This window comes from Salvelinus alpinus, chromosome 26 (genome assembly GCF_045679555.1).
Source record: "Salvelinus alpinus chromosome 26, SLU_Salpinus.1, whole genome shotgun sequence".
Taxonomy (NCBI): Eukaryota; Metazoa; Chordata; class Actinopteri; order Salmoniformes; family Salmonidae; genus Salvelinus; species Salvelinus alpinus.
In genome coordinates this window covers 46,546,005-46,561,820 of record NC_092111.1, presented here as the reverse complement: position 1 = coordinate 46,561,820, position 15,816 = coordinate 46,546,005, and the positions used below count along the sequence as shown (strand labels likewise).

At 47.4% G+C, this 15,816-nt stretch overlaps 1 protein-coding gene across 5 annotated transcripts in view; it reads left to right on the top strand.

The window, feature by feature from the left end:
• LOC139555356 (protein spire homolog 1-like) overlaps window positions 1-15,816 on the top strand; it is a 132,003-nt gene that overhangs the window by 62,590 nt on the left and 53,597 nt on the right. For all 5 annotated transcript variants that reach the window (XR_011670989.1, XR_011670990.1, XM_071369079.1 and 2 more), the window contains exon 6: window positions 6,434-6,598. Coding sequence is in view for 3 of the 5 variants with exons in the window: in XM_071369079.1 (XP_071225180.1) it covers window positions 6,434-6,598 (165 nt within the window). In the remaining 2 variants the exon portion in view is untranslated. The remainder of the gene's footprint in view (window positions 1-6,433; window positions 6,599-15,816) is intronic.

Here is a 15,816-nt window from a genome sequence, read left to right as displayed (position 1 = left end):
TAACACTTTCTTTGATTACAACATGATTCCATATGAGTTATTTCATAGTTTTGATGTCTTCACTAGTAAATAGTAAAAATAAAGAAAACACCTTGAATGTGCTAGATGTTCTACAACTTTTGACAAGAACTGTATATAAATAAATAAATAGTGTATATATATTAACTGTATATAAATAAATGGTATGTTTCCTGATCTTTTGTTTAATCTCTCAGATATAGGACAGACACTTCAGAACAAACTTCCCATTGACTATCTGTTGTCCCATGTGGTGAATCTGTTATTCAATGCATTTCTACTGGCTAATAGCAGTAATGCCAAATTCAATGTTTCATCCAATAATTGTTTAAATATTTTTCTTTATAAGTTAAGGGGTCCTAGGACAGACACTATAACCTTGTTTCTGGTGATTTGTTATTTTCTGCCATTTATGAACGTGTTATTCAATGTGTTGCTGTGGTCTATAGCAGTACAAGCATATCTATGCTTGTTGTGTACCTAAAGGGGTCCTAAAATCCCAAACCAAATAGCTAAATGATCCATAGTATGTCCATCTGAAAACAATTACATATGTTAGTTTAGATACTCCCTCCCCTGGCTTAGACTCTAGAGGGTTAATACCCTCTCAATGTTGATGCTATTATCTGGGGTTGGGGTCTGTTTCAATTCAGGAAGTACACTGAAAGTTAAATTCCAATTATCTTCAATGAGGAAAATGTGGAATTGTGATTTTGGTTTACTTTCTGAATGAACTGGAATTACAAATGAAATGGACCATGTCAGGTCCTAATGTCCTGGTACTCAGGGCTCTATTGTCCCTCCATCAGGTCCTAATGTCCTGGTACTCAGGGCTCTATTGTCCCTCCATCAGGTCCTAATGGCCTGGTACTCAGGGCTCTATTGTCCCTCCATCAGGTCCTAATGGCCTGGTACTCAGAGCTCAATTGTCCCTCCATCAGGTCCTAATGGCCTGGTACTCAGGGCTCAATTGTCCCTCCATCAGGTCCTAATGTCCTGTTACTCAGGACTCAATTGTCCCTCCATCAGGTCCTAATGTCCTGGTACTCAGGGCTCTATTGTCCCTCCATCAGGTCCTAATGGCCTGGTACTCAGGGCTCAATTGTCCCTCCATCAGGTCCTAATGTCCTGTTACTCAGGACTCAATTGTCCCTCCATCAGGTCCTAATGGCCTGGTACTCAGGGCTCAATTGTCCCTCCATCAGGTCCTAATGGCCTGGTACTCAGGGCTCCATTGTCCCCCCATCAGGTCCTAATGTCCTGTTACTCAGGGCTCTATTGTCCCTACATCAGGTCCTAATGGCCTGGTACTCGGGGCTCTATTGTCCCTCCATCAGGTCCTAATGTCCTGGTACTCAGGGCTCTATTGTCCCCCTAGCCACTCTGACATCAAACACTTATCTTCTTTTAAAACTCACCTCACTGTGATAATACATTAGAAGTTCAACAGCAGGTTGAAACAGTGTAAAACATGGTTGTTGTGGATGTTTCAATGCCCAACTCAACGTAATGTGATGCCAAAACGTTGGTAAATACCCATTAAATTGCTGGGATATTATTAGAGGTCGACCTCTAGAGATTACACATGGAGTGTGGGACTTTCTTTATTTTGATAACTCAACGAAATGAACAGCACTTTCTAATGTGAATAATTCTCTCTCCTTTATTCCTTTCTCTAGCATGCAGACGGGTTGTCAACAGTTTAGTGAAATATGTTTCATTGCCAAAACATGTTACTATCGATGTTCCCGAACAGATTTCACTTTCTTTCCCAAATGAAGCACTGGGTAGCTGCAGGAACAGGGGTGGAGAGACCATGGCATAGAGAGTACTGGGTAGGAACAGAGTTGGAGAGACCATGGCATACAGAGTACTGGGTAGCTGCAGGAACAGGGTTGGAGAGACCATGACATACAGAGTACTGGGTAGGAACAGAGTTGGAGAGACCATGGCATACAGAGTACTGGGTAGCTGCAGGAACAGAGTTGGAGAGACCATGGCATACAGAGTACTGGGTAGCTGCAGGAACAGGGTTGGAGAGACCACGGCATACAGAGTACTGGGTAGCTGCAGGAACAGGGTTGGAGAGACCATGGCATACAGAGTACTGGGCAGGAACAGGGTTGGAGAGACCATGGCATACAGAGTACTGGGTAGCAGCAGGAACAGGGTTGGAGAGTCCATGGCATACAGAGTACTGGGTAGCTGCAGGAACAGGGTAGGAGAGACCATGGCATACAGAGTACTGGGTAGCTGCAGGAACAGGGTAGGAGAGCCCATGGCATACAGAGTACTGGGTAGCTGCAGGAACAGGGTTGGAGAGACCATGGCATACAGAGTACTGGGTAGCTGCAGGAACAGGGTTGGAGAGCCCATGGCATACAGAGTACTGGGTAGCAGCAGGAACAGGGTTGGAGAGCCCATGGCATACAGAGTACTGGGTAGCTGCAGGAACAGGGTAGGTGAGACCATGGCATACAGAGTACTGGGTAGCTGCAGGAACAGGGTAGGAGAGCCCATGGCATACAGAGTACTGGGTAGCTGCAGGAACAGGGTAGAAGAGACCATGGCATACAGAGTACTGGGTAGCTGCAGGAACAGGGCTGGAGAGACCATGGCATACAGAGTACTGGGTAGCTGCAGGAACAGGGTAGGAGAGCCCATGGCATACAGAGTACTGGGTAGCTGCAGGAACAGGGTTGGAGAGCCCATGGCATACAGAGTACTGGGTAGCTGCAGGAACAGGGTAGGTGAGACCATGGCATACAGAGTACTGGGTAGCTGCAGGAACAGGGTAGGAGAGCCCATGGCATACAGAGTACTGGGTAGCTGCAGGAACAGGGTAGAAGAGACCATGGTATACAGAGTACTGGGTAGCTGCAGGAACAGGGCTGGAGAGACCATGGCATACAGAGTACTGGGTAGCTGCAGGAACAGGGTAGGAGAGCCCATGGCATACAGAGTACTGGGTAGCTGCAGGAACAGGGTAGAAGAGACCATGGCATACAGAGTACTGGGTAGCTGCAGGAACAGGGCTGGAGAGACCATGGCATACAGAGTACTGGGTAGCTGCAGGAACAGGGTTGGAGAGCCCATGACATACAGAGTACTGGGTAGCTGCAGGAACAGGGTTGGAGAGACCATGGCATACAGAGTACTGGGTAGCTGCAGGAACAGGGTTGGAGAGACCATGGCATACAGAGTACTGGGTAGCTGCAGGAACAGGGTTGGAGAGCCCATGGCATACAGAGTACTGGGTAGCTGCAGGAACAGGGTTGGAGAGACCATGACATACAGAGTACTGGGTAGCAGCAGGAACAGGGTTGGAGAGACCATGGCATACAGAGTACTGGGTAGCTGCAGGAACAGGGTTGGAGAGACCATGGCATACAGAGTACTGGGTAGCTGCAGGAACAGGGTTGGAGAGACCATGGCATACAGAGTACTGGGTAGCTGCAGGAACAGGGTTGGAGAGACCATGGCATACAGAGTACTGGGTAGCTGCAGGAACAGGGTTGGAGAGACCATGGCATACAGAGTACTGGGTAGCTGCAGGAACAGGGTTGGAGAGCCCATGGCATACAGAGTACTGGGTAGCTGCAGGAACAGGGTTGGAGAGCCCATGGCATACAGAGTACTGGGTAGCTGCAGGAACAGGGTAGGAGAGACCATGGCATACAGAGTACTGGGTAGCTGCAGGAACAGGGTTGGAGAGACCATGGCATACAGAGTACTGGGTAGCTGCAGGAACAGGGTAGGAGAGACCATGGCATACAGAGTACTGGGTAGGAACAGGAACAGGGTAGGAGAGACCATGGCATACAGAGTACTGGGTAGCTGCAGGAACAGGGTTGGAGAGACCATGGCATACAGAGTACTGGGTAGCTGCAGGAACAGGGTAGGATAGCCCATGACATACAGAGTACTGGGTAGCAGCAGGAACAGGGTAGGAGAGACCACGGCATACAGAGTACTGGGTAGAGGCAGGAACAGGGTAGGATAGCCCATGGCATACAGAGTACTGGGTAGCAGCAGTAACAGGGTAGGAGAGACCATGGCATACAGAGTACTGGGTAGCTGCAGGAACAGGGTTGGAGAGACCATGGCATACAGAGTACTGGGTAGCTGCAGGAACAGGGTAGGAGAGACCATGTCATACAGAGTACTGGGTAGCTGCAGGAACAAGGTTGGAGAGACCATGTCATACAGAGTACTGGGTAGCTGCAGGAACAAGGTTGGAGAGTCCATGGCATACAGAGTACTGGGTAGCTGCAGGAACAGGGTTGGAGAGTCCATGGCATACAGAGTACTGGGCAGGAACAGGGTTGGAGAGCCCATGGCATACAGAGTACTGGGTAGCTGCAGGAACAAGGTAGGAGAGACCATGACATACAGAGTACTGGGTAGGAACAAGGTAGGAGAGACCATGGCATACAGAGTACTGGGTAGCTGCAGGAACAGGGTTGGAGAGTCCATGGCATACAGAGTACTGGGTAGCTGCAGGAACAGGGTTGGAGAGCCCATGGCATACAGAGAACTGGGTAGCTGCAGGAACAGGGTTGGAGAGACCATGGCATACAGAGTACTGGGTAGCTGCAGGAACAGGGTTGGAGAGACCATGGCATACAGAGTACTGGGTAGCTGCAGGAACAGGGTTGGAGAGCCCATGGCATACAGAGTACTGGGTAGGAACAGGAACAGGGTTGGAGAGTCAATGGCATACAGAGTACTGGGTAGCTGCAGGAACAGGGTTGGAGAGCCCATGGCATACAGAGTACTGGGTAGCTGCAGGAACAGGGTAGGAAAGCCCATGGCATACAGAGTACTGGGTAGGAACAGGAACAGGGTTGGAGAGTCAATGGCATACAGAGTACTGGGTAGCTGCAGGAACAGGGTTGGAGAGTCCATGGCATACAGAGTACTGGGTAGCTGCAGGAACAGGGTTGGAGAGCCCATGGCATACAGAGTACTGGGTAGCTGCAGGAACAGGGTAGGAAAGCCCATGGCATACAGAGTACTGGGTAGGAACAGGAACAGGGTTGGAGAGTCAATGGCATACAGAGTACTGGGTAGCTGCAGGAACAGGGTTGGAGAGTCCATGGCATACAGAGTACTGGGTAGCTGCAGGAACAGGGTTGGAGAGACCATGGCATACAGAGTACTGGGTAGCTGCAGGAACAGGGTTGGAGAGACCATGGCATACAGAGTACTGGGTAGGAACAGGAACAGGGTAGGAGAGACCATGACATACAGAGTACTGGGTAGCTGCAGGAACAGGGTTGGAGAGACCATGGCATACAGAGTACTGGGTAGCTGCAGGAACAGGGTTGGAGAGACCATGGCATACAGAGTACTGGGTAGCTGCAGGAACAGGGTTGGAGAGACCATGGCATACAGAGTACTGGGTAGCTGCAGGAACAGGGTAGGAGAGACCATGGCATACAGAGTACTGGGTAGCTGCAGGAACAGGGTTGGAGAGACCATGGCATACAGAGTACTGGGTAGCTGCATGAACAGGGCTGGAGAGCCCATGGCATACAGAGTACTGGGTAGCAGCAGGAACAGGGCTGGAGAGACCATGGCATACAGAGTACTGGGTAGCAGCAGGAACAAGGTTGGAGAGACCATGGCATACAGAGTACTGGGTAGCTGCAGGAACAGGGTAGGAGAGCCCATGGCATACAGAGTACTGGGCAGGAACAGGGCTGGAGAGACCATGGCATACAGAGTACTGGGCAGCTGCAGGAACAGGGCTGGAGAGACCATGGCATACAGAGTACTGGGTAGCTGCAGGAACAGGGTAGGAGAGCCCATGGCATACAGAGTACTGGGTAGCTGCAGGAACAGGGTTGGAGAGACCATGGCATACAGAGTACTGGGCAGGAACAGGGTTGGAGAGACCATGGCATACAGAGTACTGGGTAGGAACAGGAACAGGGTAGGAGAGACCATGACACACAGAGTACTGGGTAGGAACAGGAACAGGGTTGGAGAGACCATGGCATACAGAGTACTGGGTAGGAACAGGAACAGGGTTGTAGAGACCATGGCATACAGAGTTTGGGTGGAATATCACCTGTGGTGCAGCGAGAACATGCTCCTCAAACAGTGGTTGATGTTAGGGGTTAAGGGTTAGGGCTAGGGGTTAGGGCTAGGGGTTAGGGGTTAGGGTTAGGGGGTTAGGGTTAGGGCTAGGGGTTAGGGCTAGGGGTTAAGGGTTAGGGCTAGGGGTTAGGGTTAGGGGTTAGGGTTAGATAAGTGTTAAATAAGTGTTCTGATTCATTTCTCAGATGCTCATATTAAGCTCCTCTATAAAACCCAAGTAGCCGACAAAACTGGACCGTTATGCATGACAATAACCGTCTGACAAAACGTCAGGACCGTCCTAACCCTGCTATTGTCCTGTGTCCCTCAGGCGAAGTTCTGGATGCAGGTGATGGGTGACCTGCGTAACGGGGTCAAGCTGAAGAAGGTCCAGGAGAGACAGTACAGCCCTCTACCTATAGAGTTCCAGCTCACGCCTTACGAGATGCTGATGGATGACATCCGCTTCAAACGATACAAACTACGGAACGTCATGGTGAGGGACTTAAACATGAAGAATATCATCTTAAGGAAGGGGTAGATGTTCATGTTTTAGGTCAGGGATGGGCAACCCCAGAACTCTGGGGCCTGATTGGTGTCATACTAACACACCTGACTTCAATAATCAACTAATCATGATCTTTAGTTTAGAATGCATTAAGTTTAATCAGCTGTTTGTTAGGGATGGGGGGGAAAGCGGTGGTTGGCCATCCTTGTTTTAAGTCGTGGTGACGGAGGGCCCAGTGAGGATGGGGGGGAAAGCGGTGGTTGGCCGTCCTTGTTTTAAGTCGTGGTGACGGAGGGCCCAGTGAGGATGGGGGGAAAGCGGTGGTTGGCCATCCTTGTTTTAAGTCGTGGTGACGGAGGGCCCAGTGAGGATGGGGGGAAAGCGGTGGTTGGCCATCCTTGTTTTAAGTCGTGGTGACGGAGGGCCCAGTGAGGATGGGGGGAAAGCGGTGGTTGGCCATCCTTGTTTTAAGTCGTGGTGACGGAGGGCCCAGTGAGGATGGGGGAAAGCGGTGGTTGGCCATCCTTGTTTTAAGTCGTGGTGACGGAGGGCCCAGTGAGGATGGGGGGAAAGCGGTGGTTGGCCATCATTGTTTTAAGTCGTGGTGACGGAGGGCCCAGTGAGGATGGGGGGAAAGCGGTGGTTGGCCATCATTGTTTTAAGTCGTGGTGACGGAGGGCCCAGTGAGGATGGGGGAAAGCGGTGGTTGGCCGTCCTTGTTTTAAGTCGTGGTGACGGAGGGCCCAGTGAGGATGGGGGAAAGCGGTGGTTGGCCGTCCTTGTTTTAAGTCGTGGTGACGGAGGGCCCAGTGAGGATGGGGGGAAAGCGGTGGTTGGCCATCCTTGTTTTAAGTCGTGGTGACGGAGGGCCCAGTGAGGATGGGGGGAAAGCGGTGGTTGGCCATCCTTGTTTTAAGTCGTGGTGACGGAGGGCCCAGTGAGGATGGGGGGAAAGCGGTGGTTGGCCATCCTTGTTTTAAGTCGTGGTGACGGAGGGCCCAGTGAGGATGGGGGAAAGCGGTGGTTGGCCATCCTTGTTTTAAGTCGTGGTGACGGAGGGCCCAGTGAGGATGGGGGGAAAGCGGTGGTTGGCCATCATTGTTTTAAGTCGTGGTGACGGAGGGCCCAGTGAGGATGGGGGGAAAGCGGTGGTTGGCCATCATTGTTTTAAGTCGTGGTGACGGAGGGCCCAGTGAGGATGGGGGAAAGCGGTGGTTGGCCGTCCTTGTTTTAAGTCGTGGTGACGGAGGGCCCAGTGAGGATGGGGGAAAGCGGTGGTTGGCCGTCCTTGTTTTAAGTCGTGGTGACGGAGGGCCCAGTGAGGATGGGGGGAAAGCGGTGGTTGGCCATCCTTGTTTTAAGTCGTGGTGACGGAGGGCCCAGTGAGGATGGGGGGAAAGCGGTGGTTGGCCATCCTTGTTTTAAGTCGTGGTGACGGAGGGCCCAGTGAGGATGGGGGGAAAGCGGTGGTTGGCCATCCTTGTTTTAAGTCGTGGTGACGGAGGGCCCAGTGAGGATGGGGGGAAAGCGGTGGTTGGCCATCCTTGTTTTAAGTCGTGGTGACGGAGGGCCCAGTGAGGATGGGGGAAAGCGGTGGTTGGCCATCCTTGTTTTAAGTCGTGGTGACGGAGGGCCCAGTGAGGATGGGGGGAAAGCGGTGGTTGGCCATCATTGTTTTAAGTCGTGGTGACGGAGGGCCCAGTGAGGATGGGGGGAAAGCGGTGGTTGGCCATCATTGTTTTAAGTCGTGGTGACGGAGGGCCCAGTGAGGATGGGGGAAAGCGGTGGTTGGCCGTCCTTGTTTTAAGTCGTGGTGACGGAGGGCCCAGTGAGGATGGGGGAAAGCGGTGGTTGGCCATCCTTGTTTTAAGTCGTGGTGACGGAGGGCCCAGTGAGGATGGGGGGAAAGCGGTGGTTGGCCATCATTGTTTTAAGTCGTGGTGACGGAGGGCCCAGTGAGGATGGGGGGAAAGCGGTGGTTGGCCATCATTGTTTTAAGTCGTGGTGACGGAGGGCCCAGTGAGGATGGGGGAAAGCGGTGGTTGGCCGTCCTTGTTTTAAGTCGTGGTGACGGAGGGCCCAGTGAGGATGGGGGAAAGCGGTGGTTGGCCGTCCTTGTTTTAAGTCGTGGTGACGGAGGGCCCAGTGAGGATGGGGGGAAAGCGGTGGTTGGCCATCCTTGTTTTAAGTCGTGGTGACGGAGGGCCCAGTGAGGATGGGGGGAAAGCGGTGGTTGGCCATCCTTGTTTTAAGTCGTGGTGACGGAGGGCCCAGTGAGGATGGGGGGAAAGCGGTGGTTGGCCATCCTTGTTTTAAGTCGTGGTGACGGAGGGCCCAGTGAGGATGGGGGAAAGCGGTGGTTGGCCATCCTTGTTTTAAGTCGTGGTGACGGAGGGCCCAGTGAGGATGGGGGGAAAGCGGTGGTTGGCCATCATTGTTTTAAGTCGTGGTGACGGAGGGCCCAGTGAGGATGGGGGGAAAGCGGTGGTTGGCCATCATTGTTTTAAGTCGTGGTGACGGAGGGCCCAGTGAGGATGGGGGAAAGCGGTGGTTGGCCGTCCTTGTTTTAAGTCGTGGTGACGGAGGGCCCAGTGAGGATGGGGGAAAGCGGTGGTTGGCCGTCCTTGTTTTAAGTCGTGGTGACGGAGGGCCCAGTGAGGATGGGGGGAAAGCGGTGGTTGGCCATCCTTGTTTTAAGTCGTGGTGACGGAGGGCCCAGTGAGGATGGGGGGAAAGCGGTGGTTGGCCATCCTTGTTTTAAGTCGTGGTGACGGAGGGCCCAGTGAGGATGGGGGGAAAGCGGTGGTTGGCCATCCTTGTTTTAAGTCGTGGTGACGGAGGGCCCAGTGAGGATGGGGGGAAAGCGGTGGTTGGCCATCCTTGTTTTAAGTCGTGGTGACGGAGGGCCCAGTGAGGATGGGGGAAAGCGGTGGTTGGCCATCCTTGTTTTAAGTCGTGGTGACGGAGGGCCCAGTGAGGATGGGGGGAAAGCGGTGGTTGGCCATCATTGTTTTAAGTCGTGGTGACGGAGGGCCCAGTGAGGATGGGGGGAAAGCGGTGGTTGGCCATCATTGTTTTAAGTCGTGGTGACGGAGGGCCCAGTGAGGATGGGGGAAAGCGGTGGTTGGCCGTCCTTGTTTTAAGTCGTGGTGACGGAGGGCCCAGTGAGGATGGGGGAAAGCGGTGGTTGGCCGTCCTTGTTTTAAGTCGTGGTGACGGAGGGCCCAGTGAGGATGGGGGGAAAGCGGTGGTTGGCCATCCTTGTTTTAAGTCGTGGTGACGGAGGGCCCAGTGAGGATGGGGGGAAAGCGGTGGTTGGCCATCCTTGTTTTAAGTCGTGGTGACGGAGGGCCCAGTGAGGATGGGGGGAAAGCGGTGGTTGGCCATCCTTGTTTTAAGTCGTGGTGACGGAGGGCCCAGTGAGGATGGGGGAAAGCGGTGGTTGGCCATCCTTGTTTTAAGTCGTGGTGACGGAGGGCCCAGTGAGGATGGGGGGAAAGCGGTGGTTGGCCATCATTGTTTTAAGTCGTGGTGACGGAGGGCCCAGTGAGGATGGGGGGAAAGCGGTGGTTGGCCATCATTGTTTTAAGTCGTGGTGACGGAGGGCCCAGTGAGGATGGGGGAAAGCGGTGGTTGGCCGTCCTTGTTTTAAGTCGTGGTGACGGAGGGCCCAGTGAGGATGGGGGAAAGCGGTGGTTGGCCGTCCTTGTTTTAAGTCGTGGTGACGGAGGGCCCAGTGAGGATGGGGGGAAAGCGGTGGTTGGCCATCCTTGTTTTAAGTCGTGGTGACGGAGGGCCCAGTGAGGATGGGGGGAAAGCGGTGGTTGGCCATCCTTGTTTTAAGTCGTGGTGACGGAGGGCCCAGTGAGGATGGGGGAAAGCGGTGGTTGGCCGTCCTTGTTTTAAGTCGTGGTGACGGAGGGCCCAGTGAGGATGGGGGAAAGCGGTGGTTGGCCGTCCTTGTTTTAAGTCGTGGTGACGGAGGGCCCAGTGAGGATGGGGGAAAGCGGTGGTTGGCCATCCTTGTTTTAAGTCGTGGTGACGGAGGGCCCAGTGAGGATGGGGGAAAGCGGTGGTTGGCCATCCTTGTTTTAAGTCGTGGTGACGGAGGGCCCAGTGAGGATGGGGGAAAGCGGTGGTTGGCCGTCCTTGTTTTAAGTCGTGGTGACGGAGGGCCCAGTGAGGATGGGGGAAAGCGGTGGTTGGCCATCCTTGTTTTAAGTCGTGGTGACGGAGGGCCCAGTGAGGATGGGGGATGCTGAACTCCAATAGCATCTGATGTTATTCACTAGGAAGCAAACGGGGAGGGACCTTTATGAATCTGTCCAATAAAAAAATACATTTTTTTTTTGCAAGAGGTTTTACTATGGTGTTCACTAATGAATACACCCCTGATATATCTGAGATACCTCAGACTGCAGTGTCGATTTCTTATTTAAAATGTTGTTATTCTTTTACCACTTTTTCTTCCCAATTTCATGATATCCAATTGTAGTTAGTCTTGTCCCATCTTTGCAACTCCTGTACGGACTCGGGAGAGGCGAAGGTCGAGTGCCAAGCGTCCTCCGAAACACGACCCTGCCAAGCCACACTGCTTCTTGACACACTGCTCGCTTAACCCAGAAGCCGCACCAATGTGTCGGAGGAAACACCGTACAGCTGGCGACCGAAGTGGAAATGTTGTTCAATCTGGGTGTGCAAAGGTCTTAGACTAACCCAGAAAGACTCACTGCTGTAATCGCTGCCAAAGGTGCCATAGATCTTCAAGCAAAACTAAGTAAAAACTGTAACTCGGCCACTCCGTAACATTCAATGTTGTCTTGATAAGGTTCTTGTCCTGATGAACGGGGAATTTATCTCCCAATGATAGTTGGAAAGCAGACTGAACCAGGTTTTCCTCTAGGATTTTGCCTGTGCTGAGCTCCATTCCGTTTTTTGTTATAAAGTCCTTGCCGATGACCAGCATACCCATAACATGATGCAGCCACCACCATGCTTGAAAATATGAATAGTGGTACTCCGTGATGTGATTGATTTTCCCAAAACATAACGCTTTGTATTCAGGACAAAGTTAATTTCTTTGCCAATTTTTTTGCAGTTTTACTTCAGTGCCTTATTGCAAACAGGATGCATATTTTGTCCACTTTTCCTCCTTTTCACTCTGTTAAAATCAAATCAAATTATATTAGTCACATACACATATTTTGCAGATGTTATTGCAGGTGTAGCAAAATGCTTGTGTTCCTAGTTCCAACAGTGGTATCTAACTAAATGCTTGTGTTCCTAGTTCCAACAGTAGTATCTAACTAAATGCTTGTGTTCCTAGTTCCAACAGTAGTATCTAACTAAATGCTTGTGTTCCTAGCTCCAACAGTAGTATCTAACTAAATGCTTGTGTTCCTAGTTCCAACAGTGGTATCTAACTAAATGCTTGTGTTCCTAGTTCCAACAGTAGTATCTAACTAAATGCTTGTGTTCCTAGCTCCAACAGTAGTATCTAACTAAATGCTTGTGTTCCTAGTTCCAACAGTAGTATCTAACTAAATGCTTGTGTTCCTAGTTCCAACAGTAGTATCTAACTAAATGCTTGTGTTCCTAGCTCCAACAGTAGTATCTAACTAAATGCTTGTGTTCCTAGTTCCAACAGTAGTATCTAACTAAATGCTTGTGTTCCTAGTTCCAACAGTAGTATCTAACTAAATGCTTGTGTTCCTAGCTCCAACAGTAGTATCTAACTAAATGCTTGTGTTCCTAGCTCCAACAGTAGTATCTAACTAAATGCTTGTGTTCCTAGCTCCAACAGTAGTATCTAACTAAATGCTTGTGTTCCTAGTTCCAACAGTAGTATCTAACTAAATGCTTGTGTTCCTAGCTCCAACAGTAGTATCTAACTAAATGCTTGTCTTCCTAGCTCCAACAGTAGTATCTAACTAAATGCTTGTCTTCCTAGCTCCAACAGTAGTATCTAACTAAATGCTTGTCTTCCTAGCTCCAACAGTAGTATCTAACTAAATGCTTGTGTTCCTAGCTCCAACAGTAGTATCTAACTAAATGCTTGTGTTCCTAGCTCCAACAGTGCAGTAGTATCTAACTAAATGCTTGTGTTCCTAGCTCCAACAGTAGTATCTAACTAAATGCTTGTCTTCCTAGCTCCAACAGTAGTATCTAACTAAATGCTTGTGTTCCTAGCTCCAACAGTAGTATCTAACTAAATGCTTGTCTTCCTAGCTCCAACAGTAGTATCTAACTAAATGCTTGTCTTCCTAGCTCCAACAGTAGTATCTAACTAAATGCTTGTGTTCCTAGCTCCAACAGTAGTATCTAACTAAATGCTTGTGTTCCTAGCTCCAACAGTGCAGTAGTATCTAACTAAATGCTTGTGTTCCTAGCTCCAACAGTGCAGTAGTATCTAACTAAATGCTTGTGTTCCTAGCTCCAACAGTGCAGTAGTATCTAACTAAATGCTTGTGTTCCTAGTTCCAACAGTAGTATCTAACTAAATGCTTGTGTTCCTAGCTCCAACAGTGCAGTAGAATGTAAAATGATTCACAACAATACACACATCTAAAATAATTTAATTAAGAAATAAGTATTGATGAGCAATGTCGGAGTGGCATTGACTAGAATACAGTAGAATAGAATACAGTATATACATAGAATACAGTAGTATAGAATACAGTATATACATAGAATACAGTAGAATAGAATACAGTATATACATAGAATACAGTAGAATAGAATACAGTATATACATAGAATACAGTAGAATAGAATACAGTATATACATAGAATACAGTAGTATAGAATACAGTATATACATAGAATACAGTAGAATAGAATACAGTATATACATAGAATACAGTAGAATAGAATACAGTATATACATAGAATACAGTAGAATAGAATACAGTATATACATAGAATACAGTAGAATAGAATACAGTATATACATAGAATACAGTAGAATAGAATACAGTATATACATAGAATACAGTAGAATAGAATACAGTATATACATAGAATACATTAGAATAGAATACAGTATATACATAGAATACAGTAGAATAGAATACAGTATATACATAGAATACAGTAGAATAGAATACAGTATATACATAGAATACAGTAGAATAGAATACAGTATATACATAGAATACAGTAGAATAGAATACAGTATATACATAGAATACAGTAGAATAGAATACAGTATATACATAGAATACAGTAGTATAGAATACAGTATATACATAGAATACAGTAGAATAGAATACAGTATATACATAGAATACAGTAGAATAGAATACAGTATATACATAGAATACAGTAGAATAGAATACAGTATATACATAGAATACAGTAGAATAGAATACAGTATATACATAGAATACAGTAGAATAGAATACAGTATATACATAGAATACAGTAGAATAGAATACAGTATATACATAGAATACAGTAGAATAGAATACAGTATATACATAGAATACAGTAGAATAGAATACAGTATATACATAGAATACAGTAGAATAGAATACAGTATATACATAGAATACAGTAGAATAGAATACAGTATATACATAGAATACAGTAGAATAGAATACAGTATATACATAGAATACAGTAGAATAGAATACAGTATATACATAGAATACAGTAGAATAGAATACAGTATATACATAGAATACAGTAGAATAGAATACAGTATATACATAGAATACAGTAGTATAGAATACAGTATATACATAGAATACAGTAGTATAGAATACAGTATATACATAGAATACAGTAGAATAGAATACAGTATATACATAGAATACAGTAGAATAGAATACAGTATATACATAGAATACAGTAGAATAGAATACAGTATATACATAGAATACAGTAGAATAGAATACAGTATATACATAGAATACAGTAGAATAGAATACAGTATATACATAGAATACAGTAGAATAGAATACAGTATATACATAGAATACAGTAGAATAGAATACAGTATATACATAGAATACAGTAGAATAGAATACAGTATATACATAGAATACAGTAGAATAGAATACAGTATATACATAGAATACAGTAGAATAGAATACAGTATATACATAGAATACAGTAGTATAGAATACAGTATATACATAGAATACAGTAGTATAGAATACAGTATATACATAGAATACAGTAGTATAGAATACAGTATATACATAGAATACAGTAGTATAGAATACAGTATATACATAGAATACAGTAGAATAGAATACAGTATATACATAGAATACAGTAGTATAGAATACAGTATATACATAGAATACAGTAGTATAGAATACAGTATATACATAGAATACAGTAGAATAGAATACAGTATATACATAGAATACAGTAGTATAGAATACAGTATATACATAGAATACAGTAGTATAGAATACAGTATATACATAGAATACAGTAGTATAGAATACAGTATATACATAGAATACAGTAGTATAGAATACAGTATATACATAGAATACAGTAGAATAGAATACAGTATATACATAGAATACAGTAGTATAGAATACAGTATATACATAGAATACAGTAGTATAGAATACAGTATATACATATGAGATGAGTAAAGCAGTAGAATACTGTATATACATATGAGCTGAGTAAAACAGTAGAATAGAATACTGTATATACATATGAGATGAGTAAAGCACTATGTAAACATTATTTAACCATTATCAAAGTGGTCAGTGATTCCAAGTCTGTTTATGGGGCCTCTAAGGTGCAGGGTTGCGTAACCGGGTGGAAGCCGGCTAGTGATGGCTGTTTAACAGTCTGATGGCCTTAAGATAGAAGCTGTTTTTCAGACTCTCGGACCCAGGTTGAATGCACCTGTACTGACCTCGCCTTCTGGATGAACAGACAGTGGCTCAGGTGGTTGTTGTCCTGATGATCTTTTTGGTCTTCCCGTGACATCGGGTGGTGTAGGTGTCCTGCAGGCCAGGTAGTTTTCCCCCGGTGATGCGCTGGGCAGACCGCACCACCCTCTGGAGAGCCCTGCGGTTGTGGGCGGTGCGGTTGCCATACCAGACTGTGATATAGCCAGACAGGATGCTCTCAATTGTGCATCTGTACAGGTTGAGGGTTTTAGGGGCCAAGCCACATTTCTTCAGCCTCCTGAGGTTGAAAGAGGCTCTGTTCCGCCTTCTTCACCACGCTGT